This window comes from Podarcis raffonei, chromosome 2, assembly GCF_027172205.1.
Source record: "Podarcis raffonei isolate rPodRaf1 chromosome 2, rPodRaf1.pri, whole genome shotgun sequence".
NCBI lineage: Eukaryota > Metazoa > Chordata > Lepidosauria > Squamata > Lacertidae > Podarcis > Podarcis raffonei.
In genome coordinates, this window is record NC_070603.1 from 49,211,403 (window position 1) to 49,225,966 (window position 14,564).

General features: G+C 45.8%; 1 protein-coding gene and 1 long non-coding RNA gene across 3 annotated transcripts in view; one reads left to right on the plus strand and one right to left on the minus strand.

The window, feature by feature from the left end:
* SLIT3 (slit guidance ligand 3) overlaps positions 1–14,564 on the minus strand; it is a 405,171-nt gene that overhangs the window by 34,062 nt on the left and 356,545 nt on the right. For both annotated transcript variants that reach the window (XM_053376507.1, XM_053376506.1), the window contains exons 29-30: positions 7,793–7,886; positions 1,329–1,466 (exon numbers count right to left, since the gene is read on the minus strand). In XM_053376507.1, coding sequence (XP_053232482.1) covers positions 1,329–1,466; positions 7,793–7,886 — 232 coding nt within the window. The remainder of the gene's footprint in view (positions 1–1,328; positions 1,467–7,792; positions 7,887–14,564) is intronic.
* Positions 4,216–7,037, plus strand: LOC128407748 (uncharacterized). The gene is made up of 3 exons (XR_008328875.1): positions 4,216–4,299; positions 6,600–6,649; positions 6,932–7,037. It is a non-coding gene; the product is annotated as an uncharacterized LOC128407748 (long non-coding RNA).

Genomic DNA, 14,564 nt, shown 5'->3' on the forward strand with positions numbered 1-14,564 from the left:
CGCCCAAGGCTTGCGGGCGGCAGCCTGCAGCGCGGAGCACGGGGCGCCCTTCGGAGGACGCCCCGTGCTTCGCGCAGGTGTCTGCAAGCCTTGCGCACCGGGGGGAACTCCCTTGGGCGTGTACGGCTTGCTGGCGGCAGCCGACAGCGCGGAGCACGGGGCGCCCTCCGTAGGACACCCCGCGCTTCACGCAGCTGTCCGCAAGCCTTGCGCGCCCGGGGGAACTCCCCCTGGGTGCGCAAGGCTTGCGGGCGGCAGCCTGCAGCGCGGAGCACGTGGCGCCCTTCGGAGGATGCCCCGTGCTTCGCGCAGGTGTCAGCAAGCCTTGCGCACCCGGGAGATCTCCCCCCGGGCGCGCAAGGCTTGCGGGCGGCAGCCTGCAGCGCGGAGCACAGGGCGCCCTTCGGAGGACGTCCCGTGCTTCGTGCAGGTGTCAGCAAGCCTTGCGCACCCGGGAGATGTCCCCCCGGGCGCGCAAGGCTTGCGGGCGGCAGCCTGCAGCGCGGAGCATGGGGCGCCCTTCGGAGGACGCCCCGTGCTTCGCGCAGGTGTCAGCAAGCCTTGCGCACCCGGGAGATGTCCCCCCGGGCGCGCAAGGCTTGCGGGCGGCAGCCTGCAGCGCGGAGCATGGGGCGCCCTTCGGAGGACGCCCCATGCTTCGCGCAGCTGTCCGCAAGCCTTGCGCTACGGGGGGAACTCCCCTGGGCGTGTACAGCTTGCTGGCGGCAGCCGACAGCGCGGAGCACGGGGCGCCCTCCGTAGGACGCCCCGCGCTTCACGCAGCTGTCCGCAAGCCTTGCGCGCCCGGGGGAACTCCCCCCGGGCGCTGCAGGCTTGCGGGCGGCAGCCTGCAGCGCGGAGCACGGGGCGCCCTTCAGAGGACGCCCTGTGCTTCGCGCAGGTGTCGGCAAGCCTTGCGCACCGGGGGGAACTCCCCCCGGGCGCGCAAGGCTTGCGGGCGGCAGCCTGCAGCGCGGAGCACGGGCGCACTCTGGAGGACGCCCCGTGCTTCGTGCAGGTGTCCACAGGCTGCCGCCCCGCGCGTGGCGCGCCCTGAAGCAGAGCGCCCCTCGCGCCGGGCAGACATCGGCCAGCCCCACAAGCTCGGGGGACAGCAGGGAGGCGCAGCGCCACCATCCCACTGTTCCCCGGCCTGGTTTTGGGGGGGAAATAAAGGAAAAAACATTTTCCTTTATTCCCTCCCCCCAAAAAATGGTGCGTCCTATGGGACGGAGCGTCCTATGGGACGGAAAATACGGTAGTTCCATGAGCCTGTACATTCCAATGTCAGAGTATTATCTGGAGGGAGCCCATGCCACTTTGCTTACCTGAATCCTTGAGGACAAATGCAGGTGTACCCATTGACAGCATCTACACACAATGCACCATGGCGGCATTTGTGTCCCGCACAGTCATCGTCATCAATTTCACAATGTTTTCCACTGTAGCCAGGCAAGCATTCACATCTGTAACAAGATCAATCAGTGAATCCATAAGCATAAATCAGTGTTCAATTATATCAACAAGTGTTTGTGATGTGAAGGTGAAAGTGCTATAGAAACCAAAGCATAAAGGCCACAGCATACCTCAATATATCTGATGAGAAATAAAGAGTGTTAGTATAGTATTTGTTTTTGCAGCCCATAATAGGAGGCTGGGTGAGTACAAATATTGACTTGAATCCTGAGAAGTGCCAATGGAAGGGGGATATCAGAAAGATGACTGTCACAACAACACCTGGCAGCCCTTAATCTCCCCAAAGCTGCTCCTGAAGGTCAGGGAACCTTCTGAAACTGGGTGGACTGTGTCACTGCAGGTTGACGGGGAATTGCATCACAGCCCACTATATCCAGGAGGGTCCTCCATATCTCAGGGGAGGCTTTTCAGGGGCTGCAGAGGAGAAGGAGGCAGAAAGGTCCGCAACCTTTCTGCCGGTGCTATTCATATTAAAGTGACATGAGTCCTATATTGCATTGCATTGCATATATATAATTTAAAGTGTGATGGGGAATCTCTGCCTGCAGGCAAAACATTGTTCAAACTTGAGCAGCATGGCTGATTTCACCAAACCACACCCACTTGCTCGACACCTGACATCATATGTGATGTTAGGTATGGGGCAGGTAGAGATGTGCATTGGCAATGGAAAACAAGTCTTTGGCTCTACCACCCATCAGCGGATGGAAGGTAAATCTGAAACCTGCCAGATCAGGTGTGCAAGCAAGTTTTCCATGGGGAACTTGCAGACACACCCAATGCCTACAGAAAGCTAGATTTGGCTCTACTGTCCGTCAGCTGACTTCAAAGTACCCAATCACAAGGCATCACTATGACATCAGGTGACTGACAGGTGGGCACTCCCACCTGCCTGTCAAATTTTGCTCTCCAAGGTAGATCCTAATAAGGATCTGGCCTGTGGAGCAAAAAAGATTCCCCAATTTCTATTTTAACGTGACAGTAACAAAATAGTGTAAACATTCTTTGTTAAAGCCATTGTAACTAACTGAAGTTAAACCGTATTCTTTAATAAGTAACCATACATACTAACATCACTGTTTATAGTAATAACCATTTAAAGCAAGTTCTTGGTCATTTAAAGCAGGTCTCTCAAATCGTGAAAATATTTAGATAAACTTCATAATTCCCTCAAGGTAGTGTATAGTGAAGCATTGTATCTTATGGAAATGACAATCACTTAATAAGCCTGCATTTGAACTGTAATTATAATGAAAAGAAGCAATAAATATTTGTTTCTCAGATCTTAATATGAAGATAAAAGAACAAGTTGATGCCATTCCACCACCTTCAGATGGCAACTCATTTCTAGAACGCAGATTGGAGGATCCAAAGTAACAACAAACATAAGCTATTATATATTTATTACTGTTGTTAAGTTGCTTGTATTAAAGTTGTGTCAGCATTTCCATTATATACCCTATTTTCCGAGGTTTATTACTCAACCATAAAAAATGTGCTCTAGGCTGAAACTTGGCATTCAAGGTCTCAGGCCAGGGGGAGCAAATCTCTCTGGAAATCTAGGCAGTCTCTCAAAATCTTAGACACTATGCTTTGGACTGGCTTGAATGTATTTCAGCCTATAAACCACATTTCAAACCTCCCAGCTGGATGTTGCTGTACAGCTGGAAAATAATAAGCATATCATTCAAACCAGAACAAAAGAGAAACATCCATTACTTCCCCAGTTTAGCATATGTTACATATTTTGGAGATTGTACTTTCGTATACCTCTGAACTCTGGATGTCAACAGCTTATTTAATTCTAATGCTAGCCTCTTTACTTCTAGATTTCCTCCTGCTCTGCAAAAAAGACCGGTGCAGAAAGCTGGAAAGAAAGGTGTATTAAGATTAAGAGGAAATATGTGGGATAACTTCATGTCACCTGACTATGTGGTTGTATTTAGTGGCCACAGGAAGTAAGGGCATAAAAGAGACAGAGACGAGACAATCTATAGATATGGAAACTGATTCCTCTTATGTTTCATGGCTGTTTAAATAGTACCCAGGGGAAACAGATTTCTAGTCTTTCAATGTATCTGGATTACTAATTTCTAAATTTGTAGTTTGCATCTGTATGTTATATATTGATACACGAAGGTAGTTTTATACACTTCCATTCCTGTAGCCCAAAGCAAGTTAAGACCCTACATATTTCAGAATCAGACTTGTTTTATATGCAGACACCGTAAGCATTTGAAGCTGTATGAATTGTGCTCACTTTCACAGGATAGGTTGTAATCAAGGTAGGGTGGTCCTGTTCCCTATTTGAAGGACCATTGGGTCAAAGTCTGGTTTAAAGATAAAGAACCACTTGAAGGAAGAGCAAGGGCTTGAAGTTGCCTCTCAACAGTTAGAACCTGGACAGCAGCAGCCTGAGAGATAACACAGGTCACAGTTTCCCCTACTATGGTGAGATGTAATATATTTCTGATTATCATAATTATTTCTAAATTTGCATCTATACATACAAATAATAAAAATCAGTATGTGCTAATTTTATGCGAATTGATGGCCTAGTCTGTTCTTCTTTTTGAATATGCCTTTTCTATGTTTAAGTAACCACTTAAACCAGATACATGGTCTTTAAAGTGACCAGCAACAAAAATAGTTGATCTTCTCCCTTTCGAATATGCAAGGAAACCCACAACTCCAGTTACAAGTTATTAATTACTATTACAAAATATTAACTATTATTACAGAGCATAAGCACTTGCTTGATTTGATCAACAGGGAAGCATAAGGCTGGCTCAGATATTAGCTCTTCTACTCCCCTCATTGCAGGTAAGTTGTCACTGGAAGATCTCTCATTTAGTTAATCACAGCTTATTTGTGGGGCGTTGGTGGTGCTGTGGGTTAAACCACAGAGCCTAGGGCTTGCCGATCAGAAGGTTGGTGGTTCAAACCACAGAGCCTAGGGCTTGCCGATCAGAAGGTTGGTGGTTCAAACCACAGAGCCTAGGGCTTGCCGATCAGAAGGTTGGTGGTTCGAATCCCCGCCACGGGGTGAGCTCCCGTTGCTTGGTCCCTACTCCTGCCAACCTAGCAGTTCAAAAGCATGTCAAAGTGCAAGTAGATAAATAGGTACTGCTCCGGCGAGAAGGTAAACGGCGTTTCCATGCGCTGCTCTGGTTCGCCAGAAGCAGCTTAGTAATGCTGGCCACATGACCCAGAAGCTGTACGCCGGCTCCCTCGGCCAGTAAAGTGAGATGAGTGCTGCAACCCCAGAGTCGGCCACAACTGGACCTAATGGTCAGGGGTCCCTTTACCCTTTACCCAAAGTGAGACCAGTGGCAGGCTTGGAGCTCTCAAATTTCAGTGGCACCCTGTGTGATGCCAAAATTCAGTGCCCCTGCCTCTTGCACTCTGTTCTACAGCATTGTTGTGGCACTCCCTGTCGGGCGTGGCCAAACCTGGTGTCGGGTGTGGCCAAACCTTCGCACTATCCTAAAACCGCCTCTGGTGAGAGGGGCAGGGGAGAGGCATAGAGGAAGAGAAGAAGGAACATGACACTCAAAGACTAAATCAATCGCTCCCTTAGGTAGAATGCCAGCAGCCAGGTAACATTAGAACAGGTCCAAAAGCTCTGATTTAATTCCAAAAATTCTAAATTGGCACAGTTGGATCTATTTTACAACCAAGTAGCTGCAGAAGAACAGCAACTGGGAACGGCTTTTAATATAACCGAAGGATAAATGAAATGTTTTAGCTTTCAAATCCTGGACCTTGAGAGCTGGCATCTTCCTTATTCCCTACACTTCTGAGGCATCTGACTACAGGAGAAAATTACAGGAATTTTAGGTCAACCAAACCATATCTTCTACCACCTCTATTGCTGTTTTATTTCCTGTAATTTCAATTTTTTCAATTTTAATGTTATTGCAAGTCACCTTGGAATTTTTAAACTGGAAATGTGGCTTATAATTTTAAATAATGAAAGAATAAATAAAAATGAAATGAATACCTAGGGAACATGTGTTAAAAAATCAGGTAACCTATAGGTTTTCAACAGCATGCAATTCTCCCTCTGCATTTTCTGAACTCAGCAGCCTTTGTGAAGGTGCTACCTGGAACTATTTGGTGGAACACTAAAACCTTCTGCTAAATCCTCCCTAAGGACCTGCCTTTTCAGCATGTCTGAGAGCACTTATCATTATTCACCATTTTCCTATGAATAGTGTATCTCTTTTCTCTTTCTTTTGTCTTACCTCACAATCTAATGATTTCATGCTCTTTTGACAAGTTTGTACACCACCAGCTCTCCATTATAATCTCCATCCACAGCCTATATACCTGATCCTGCACTCATTCACATCACATAAACATCTACAAAACATTAGAAATCCGGAACAAATGTCTGAAGGCACTACTTCAGAATTCTATTGCCATTCAGAACAATAATTCTGTAATTAATCATCTCTGGAACAGAAAAAAAGCAAGTTGGAGATCCGGGACTATTCTTTCTCAAAAATGTAGCAAATATATAGCAAAACAGCTCAGCAATGCTTCAGGCACACTGGCATGCAAACGGTATCCATCATAAGATGCTATGGGAGGAAATAGCAGCATTTAATCCTGTTGCTTTATCGATCCCTCTTGTCCTAATATAAAGTGATGTAATAATGAACGATGTGCAGGTCCCTATTCAAAGCTGCTATGGATCACTTTTATGATGTGTATTGGCTATCACAGTAATGATAGAACCACCACTTTTCTTGGAAGAGCTGTATTAAATCAGTGCTTTATTCTGTCAGGTAGTAATTCCAAGCTCCAGAATAATAAAGATTATTTATAACAATACTCTAATACGTACATTCTGGGCAATTGGAACAACAGGTTTATTTCTGTGAGAGATGCATTCAGTTAGTTAACTGTATATACTGCTCTGGACATTTTTGCGGAGAATGACATAGAATTTCTTAAAATAAAAATGAGCAAATTGCAATTAATTATGTAGAGGGGGCAATATATATATATAAATGCCCCCTTTCAATAATCACAGCCATGGTGGCCAAAATACTAAAAGTGATCCAAAATATGTTAGTGCAGCAAAATACTTCAAATTATTGCTTTCACTTCCCCAGGTGCTGATTTTCCCCACCTTGTGTTACTGCATTTGTTTTGTTACTGCTGAGTAAGTATTCCCCTCCCCCAAGTAACTACTAATTACAGTAGAAACAAATTACCAGATTTCCTTTATCTCCATAAATGGGGAGATCATGCTTTGCAGGGATAATTGAAACGGTAACATTTAACTTACCATTCTTTCTTCGCTTTGAAGAGGATTATAGTTCAAGATTCTCTGTTAAGTGCTACTGTGGAATTCCAAAGCTAGTTTTTGTGGACCTCGCTTTAGAGTCTTGTGCCTTTATTTTTGGAAATTTGTTTCCATCTCTCCAACTATATTTCAATCTAGATTACCTTCGGTTTGCCGTTGATTCTATGCCTGCTATGCTCCTGTCAATGCATCTTGTTCCAAAACTAAGAATACTGAATTTGCTATTTCCCCAGCCACCATGGTTCTCCAACAGCAGTGAGTACATGGCATGCTAGGTTATGCATGCTGCCCTCTAGTGCTCAAAGACAGGAAACACAGATCTTTGTCTGTTACTTGCTCTCCTCCTCCTCCTCTCGATCAATTTCCTGTCTTGACTCCGAGCAGGAATGTGTGTGCACTCCCAGTTCTTCTACTCCTCCTCAGGCTTGTATAGCTTGTCATAAAATGGACTGGTCAAAAGGAGGAGGGAAACAAGGAATGGACAAACATATGTGTTATCTGACTTCTGAAACAAGATGGCGGCATTACCCACCACACCATGTGTTTAACACCTCTGAGAAACACCTTTCAGGTGAGAACAGTTCCATTTCCTGATGCTGTTCCTCAGATGCATTCTGTCCGGAGAAAACAAAAAAGAGTGCTCTGACACAGAGCTTGAAAGTGCTGACTGGGCGTGGAAAATGTGGACAAAAGTTAAGCGTGAATAAGTCCAGAGACGGAGAGATTCAGTGCCTACAATGATATAAAAGGCAACATTGGCAGCACCAAGAGTGGTGAGATGAGAATGACTGTAAAGGGGATTCCGTGTCAAATTAAAGTGTCAGATTGGAAAAAGCAGGATCAAAGAGCAGACTCCTCTTTTCACTTCATCCTCACATGTGGAATTCCATAGGCATTTCTCGAAAACAACACTCAAGGGAATTTTGTTAATTAGGATACATGCTCCCCCATGTAGTTTACAATGGCCCATTCTGAAACTATCAATATGTGTTTGCTTACCTGTATTCTTTGTCAAAAGAGATACATTTGGAGTCATGTTTGCAAGGATTTAGCTCTGGGACACAGTGGTTGATCACCTCATCACATAGCTCCCCTGGGATAGAAACAAATTAAGAGGGCTTTAAAAACAACTCTGATGTGAGACATTGGTTGGTTTTCTTGAACTATCGTGGAAAAAAGGTTTAGGGAAAAATGGCCATTGAAGAATAACAGATTAATGCAAAGGTCTGATGGTGTGCGGACTAAAGAAAAGTGAACCTACAAACTGTTGAACAAGCTGAATCTTGAGGCACAGATTAAGGGCTTATCCACACTTACTGTTCCTCTGTGCTTTCAAGGCGCAGTTCGCTCTCTAAAGCTCTATGTCAGAGTGATCTTTTCTTCTTCTTCAATGCTTTCCTTGTGAAAACCCAATCTTTATCGTTGAATTGGAGCAAACAGCAATTTGGGGTTTCGGTGGATTGGGTTTGCTCCAATGCAGCAGTAAAGAGTGGGTTTTTGTGGGGGAAAAGCTGGGGCAAAACAATAAGCTGTCAAACATGAACCTGGAAAGTCCAGACATGCATGGAAGTCAGAGCAACGGTAAGCATGGATGAGCCTTTATTGTGGCCTAAGCCTTTCTGGACAAGATGAAGAGGCATCTGATGAAGTGTTATCAGGCCACAATAAACCTGTTTGCCCAAGGTGCCACAAAAGTAAGTTGTTTTTGTTGCAACACACTGCCACAGCTGCCCTCGGGATTTGGAGCAGCTCACTACCTTACACCAATAATTATATCCATTTCAGTGAACAGGTTTTACAACAGGATAGAGAGTAATATCACATACACTGTTCCTTGCTTTGGCACAACATTAAGCTTTAACTGGTACTTGACCACATGACAAGGTCCCTGGATCCAGCAGCAAAGAGAACTAGTGACTCATTTATTAACATGTGGAGTAACATTATTGCTGCAAAAATGTTTTGAACAAAGCACTAACTTTCATTTAGAGCCAATGTTTTATTTTTCCTGCAAGAATATTGTAAGTTTATTCAAAATGGTAAAAATAGTCTATTTTGTAATGCTAAACAGATTGAAGACTTCATATGATTAATAAACATCTACTAAAAGAGCACAGAACCTCCTGAACCCAAAGAATATGCTGTCTTCTAGGTAATATGGCCTCAAGGGCAAGTAATAGTTCAGCTGGTTTTCGTTATTACCTGTTCAGTCTAAGGTCTAGTTTTGTATTTTTAACTTCTAATAATGAACAGATCCACGATGTTCAAATCCAGCCCTATTTGGTTACACTTCTGTAACTTAGACTTGAGATATTGCCCATGGAGGACGCAAAACCCTTTTTATATATGTAATATCTGGTTTATTAAACCCTTATAACATATTTGTTCCAGAAGTCTACTGAGCAGTTTGAGCCACAATGTAAAATTGCACAGATAAGTCCTATATATGTAGATAGACCAACATGCATTTCAAACACATAACTGTCTCTAAATAGCCACAACAAAAGCTTCCACTGGCAAAAATGAAGCTGTAAATATACAAACAGATCAGAGTCAATTCCATATTTTGCTATATATTCAGCTTAATGACAAAACTCATTACTGGAGGGAAAAACCAAACAATAACATCCTACAATATTACTAGTGCTTATGGCTAAAGCACTGTACACTCACAAACCTGTGCTAAGTGTCTGTTGTAAATGATGCCAAAAGGAATTGAACAAAGTCAGAACCACATGGGGTTCCCCTAACTATAAATAATTTATGGCACTCACCTTGCTTGAAGGGAGGGGAGCAGCGTTAACTCAAGTCAGATTCAGGGGAATGACCAAATGAGTATTCAAAAAGTATATGGTTGTGTATAGTTACAGCACAACTCAACCACTTTCATAACTTGCTGCTGGTTCCCAACAGACACTCCAAAGTGCTAGGCCTATTGCGTATCAACCTGGGATTTTCTTACAAAAGAGGGGAAATCAGTTTGAGGTAGTACTGGAACAGTTATAAATCCAGCTGACACCTGTTCAGTTCTGCAGAGAATGCCAAACCAGAGAGTTTTATTTTCTAAATCAGGATAGTGCATATTATCTTGTGTACAGCACCTAGTTATGTTGGATGCTTTGGTAATATAATAATTATTTATATTGTCTGAGCACATGGGGGGAAAAACACAAAGCATGAATTTATGCTGGCATTGCAGATTTGCTATAATGGAACTGCATTCAAATACTAAAACAAATGTTTGGAGACTGGGGAATCCAGGCAATTTTCAGAGCATCACAGCTACAAAGTGGTAGAACCATTTTACCAAGAATTGGCACCTGTCAATAATGGCCCAGGCCTTCTAATAGTTTTAAGGATCTCACAACTGATTATGGAACTGAGAACTTTGCTAAAGCTGAAACTGAATTTTTCTAGTACCAATGAGTTGTAGTGAAGGCTGAAGCCTTATCCTTGCCAGGGAATCGTTTGCCTGCGTCCCCAGGGCCGAAGAGAGAGCAAAAAAGCACCAGGAAAGATTCTTCTTTGGAGAAAAAAGTTTTATTGAAATCTGTGCACAGAGGTGGCCAGTGGGATCGTTCCCAAAAGACTGGCCCCCAGATACAAATAAACAAGCATCTTTATACCTGAGAGTCTGCCCATCTCTTCCCACCTCTTCAAATTCTCCAATCAGCTAGCAAGGTTAAGCTTATTTCCTTATATGGCATATAGGTGTTTGGCTAGCTAAGCCCCCCCCCTCCTTCCCTTGTTCGTGTGTTCTTCTCTTGAGTTACTGCAACAGGAAGCGTGTGCAGGAAGCGGCCCCCTTGCCCTGTCTGACCACATACGGTAAATAGATGCGGTTTCTGCTTAGCTGGCAAGCACAGGAAATGGCCTTGCTGCTGTTTGCTAGCAACTGCAAAGCAAGATTAAGAGAGGATTTACTGAATTTACTTCAGGAATTTACTTCAGGTACAAGGTGCAGGGATTACTGATAGCAACCCTTCTTAGGCACAAAGTGCAACCCCTACACCTCTCCCTTCACTCCCTCCTCTTCTTATGAACAACCTAATACTTAGGTTCGTTCTGGTCGCTCGGGTTCATAGTATCCCTGGAGGAGAGCAATGAGGGTCATGACACGGGGCCCCATCCTGCGGGACATCATCTTCCCCATCATATTTTGCATACATTGCATCAAGCAGGGCATACAGAAGCAGAAAAGCAGTAAGATTATAACAGGTCCAGCAATTAAAACGATAACATGACGAAACCAACTGCTGTCAGGCAACCAGGAGTACAACCAACTCCACGGATCCCCACCATCAGAGGGTTTCAAAGGTTTTTGAGCTATCATTTGTTCCATGTGGTCTATGGTTGCAGAAATGCTGACATTATTATCTGGAATAAACATGCAGCAATGAGAATGAATCAGAGCACAAACCCCACCCTTTGAGGCCAACACCACATCTTATGATAATCCTCTCCCCTTGATGTCTTCGCTTGTCGGCCATTGCATTTCCTTCTACTACTGATAATATGAGAGTGACTAAGAGGATCATCAAAGGGATGGAAGGACTAGGCCTTTGCCTTCCGCAGAGCCTGTGACGCTCATGCCAGCAAAAATACAGGAGCATCCAAATAAGCAGGGCAGTAGATATTATTCCTACCCACCAACCCCAATCTGTCCATGGCTCCTCCCACCACTCCATCTCTTAACCCTGTAAGGCCAACTGAAACTGTGCTTCTATAAACGCCTCACCCGTAGGGGTGGGTCGCCAAAGTATCTCCTCCTCCCCTATTACTTGAAGCAACTTTCCTGCTACCCAACCATCATGAACGCAAATTGCGTAACCCCACGGTCGCCTATAAGAATCGTAGATATAATGGCAACCACAAGAATAAACCCAAGCGTTCAAGGGACGTTCAGAAGGGGTCAGCACGTCAAGAGGGGTAAAGTTGTCTGGGCTTAATAAAATCAGTCCAGGGGGAGCTGCGCCTGGATTGTCTGGTTGTCGGATAACTACGGTGGGAGCGCTGCCTGCGGGCGCCCCTCCCATCCACCTTCTTCAGCCGTGTGTAGAAGGGTCAGCGTCCGGAGTGACCCTAGCAGGGCGGTCGTCTAGCGCTCTTCTGGAGATGGTTAGCTTCAGTGGATTAGCAGGATTTGGCGTAACTGTCCAATCTAAAATAGCCTTCTTCACTTAAGTGTGGTGGACCCAAGGGGTGAGGTCAGCAACTTTAACAGCAGTGGGCCTGGGTCCACCTGTTAGAAAGAGAAAAAATCTCGGGAGAATTACTGCACATAATTATCAAACTGCACATTTTGACTAGCATGGGGGGTTATTGCAAAACTGAGTGGACAAAGGCTGGTCCATTGTCAGATCCTATTGACCTAGGTAGTCCATAGCGGGGCAATTCAGTGAAGTCCACAACAAGGTCTTCCATGGGTGCAGTTCCACTATGCTGAATCCCCGGGGGAGCCAAGGGTCCGGGTTCTGGGATTATTCTTTTGACATAGCGGGCACTTCCTGGAAATCTGGGCTGCCAGTTGATAAAGGTGGGCTATGTAGAAGCACTGCTTCAGCTGTCTGGTTGTGGCATCTGGTCCCATGTGGGTGGACTCATGGTATCTCTGAGCAATCTGCCGAGAAAGGGACTCTGGAATCCATATTCTGTCATCATGAGTAAGGTACCATCCTTCTTCGGACAATGTCAGCTCCTGAGCATCTGCAGTGTCCCTTTCCTTTTTAGTGTATATTGGCTTATCAGCGGTGTTCAAGATCCTTCCAGGGACCAGTGCTCCAATAACTGACGCTGGGGGCTAGTTCCCGGGCTGCTTCCTTGGCCACTCTGTCTGCCAGTCGATTTCCTCTGACCACTTCTCCTGGTCCAGTCTTGTGTGTCCATAACAGTGTGCCACTGCTACTGCCTCAGGTTCCCATACTGCATCCAGGAAGTTCAATAAGGCTTGTGGGTGGGCCACCTGATTTCCTCTGGAGGTAAGCAAACCTCTTTCCTTCCACAAGGCTCTGGTGAGCGCTGTTATTTATGCCAGCCGGGCCGACGTTCCAGGCGGGAGTGGCTGCACTTCGATCACTTGGTCTTCCAAGGCTACCACTGCATAGCCTGCTTTTCGCTGTCCAGCCTTAACAAAGCTGCTTCCATCCACAAACCATGAAGGCCAATGGGGGTTTGCCTCCTCTTTGAGGTCAGGCCTGCTGAAATATTCTTCATCCATTACTTCAATGCAATCGTGCATCTGCTCCTCACCTTCTCCTACCGGGGACAGGGTAGCTGGGTTGAGGGCGGTGGTAACCTGGAACTTCAAACGCGGATGCAGCAGTAACATCTGGCACTTTCTCATCTTCGCTTGGGAGAGAAAATAGGTACCCTTCATGTCAAGCAGAGCTGGGACTGCATGCGGGGTCACACAAACAGTGTCTTGGCCAAAAGTAAATTTGTCTGCTTTGTTCAGTAGGGTGGCTACTGCCACAACTGCTCTCATGCATGGCGGTAAGCCTTGTTCTGTAGGCGTCAGGCGCTCAGATAGGTATGCCACTGGCTGTTGCCAGCTTCCCAATTTTTGGCACAAAACCCCTTTCGCCGTCCCTTGGTCCTCATCCACGAATAGAGTAAAGGGTTTCTCAGGGTTTGGGATGCCAAGCGCTGGGGCTTGCAGTAGTGCCCTCTTCAAATCCACGAAGGCTTGCTGTTGTTCTGTGCCCCAAACAAAGGGGTCTCTCTCAGTTCCTCTGGTTGACTCATGTAGAGGCTTGGCAATGATGCTGTAATTAAATATCCATATCCTACAAAATCCTGCAGACCCCAGAAAGCCACGGAGTTCTCTGCAGTTCTTTGGCTCTGGTATCAGGATAATAGCCTGCTTCCTTTCTTCACTGGTAACAAAGGGGTGTTCCACTGTGATTGGCATTGCCTCAAGATTCTATGTTGGAGCAGTCGCTCTAGATGCACCCACACTCCTTCAGCCGCCCTTCGTGGGATGGGATACTTATTTACTGCAACAGGATTGACAAATGGCTTGGGCTTCACGATTATTGGTGGGACATTCTTTGCCATTCCTGGGGGGGTTGCCTTCAGCCCATACCGTGGGGTTCACTTGTTCCAGAATACTGGCGGGGATGGGTCCCTCCTCTTCTTTTACCATCATGAGGCGCCAGTACTCCCTCAGGGGTGCCTCCACAACCAGTTCCCAAGTGACATAGTGGACAATGTGGCTTCTCCCGATGGCTTAAAGGTAATTTGGGCTTGCAACTTTACCAACAAATCTCTTCCTAATAATAGAATAGGGCATTCTCTCTTCCAGTGCCCTTCCTGTCGGCAGATGGCGCACTGATTCCTCCCCAGACGGCTTCGCCCTCCTCCCCGGGCACTTCCTCTTTCCTGAGGGGTGGGGGTGGCTGCCTGTAATGCCATCAACTTCCTTGTTTGATACTTCTCCTTTTTTCTCTGGGCTTCCTCATCTCTCTGATTGCAAGTGGTTTGAGCTATTTCCAACATCTATTCCAGCCCATGATCGATGCACCCCTCATGCTTTTGGATTTTTTTTTTTCTTTTGGCGAATATCGGACGCTGCCTGAGCTACAAAGGCAGCCTTTATGGCAATATCATCTGGGTTCTCCTCAAAGGTAGGGTTCTAATTTCTCCAATTGCACACATCAGCACTTGAAAAAGGCACATGTTGGACTGTATAAGTGCAAGGTGGTGCTTCCCCACCCTGTCCTGGGGGGCTGGTGGGTCATACACTCTGCGTAGAGGCATCATTGCAGTCCCA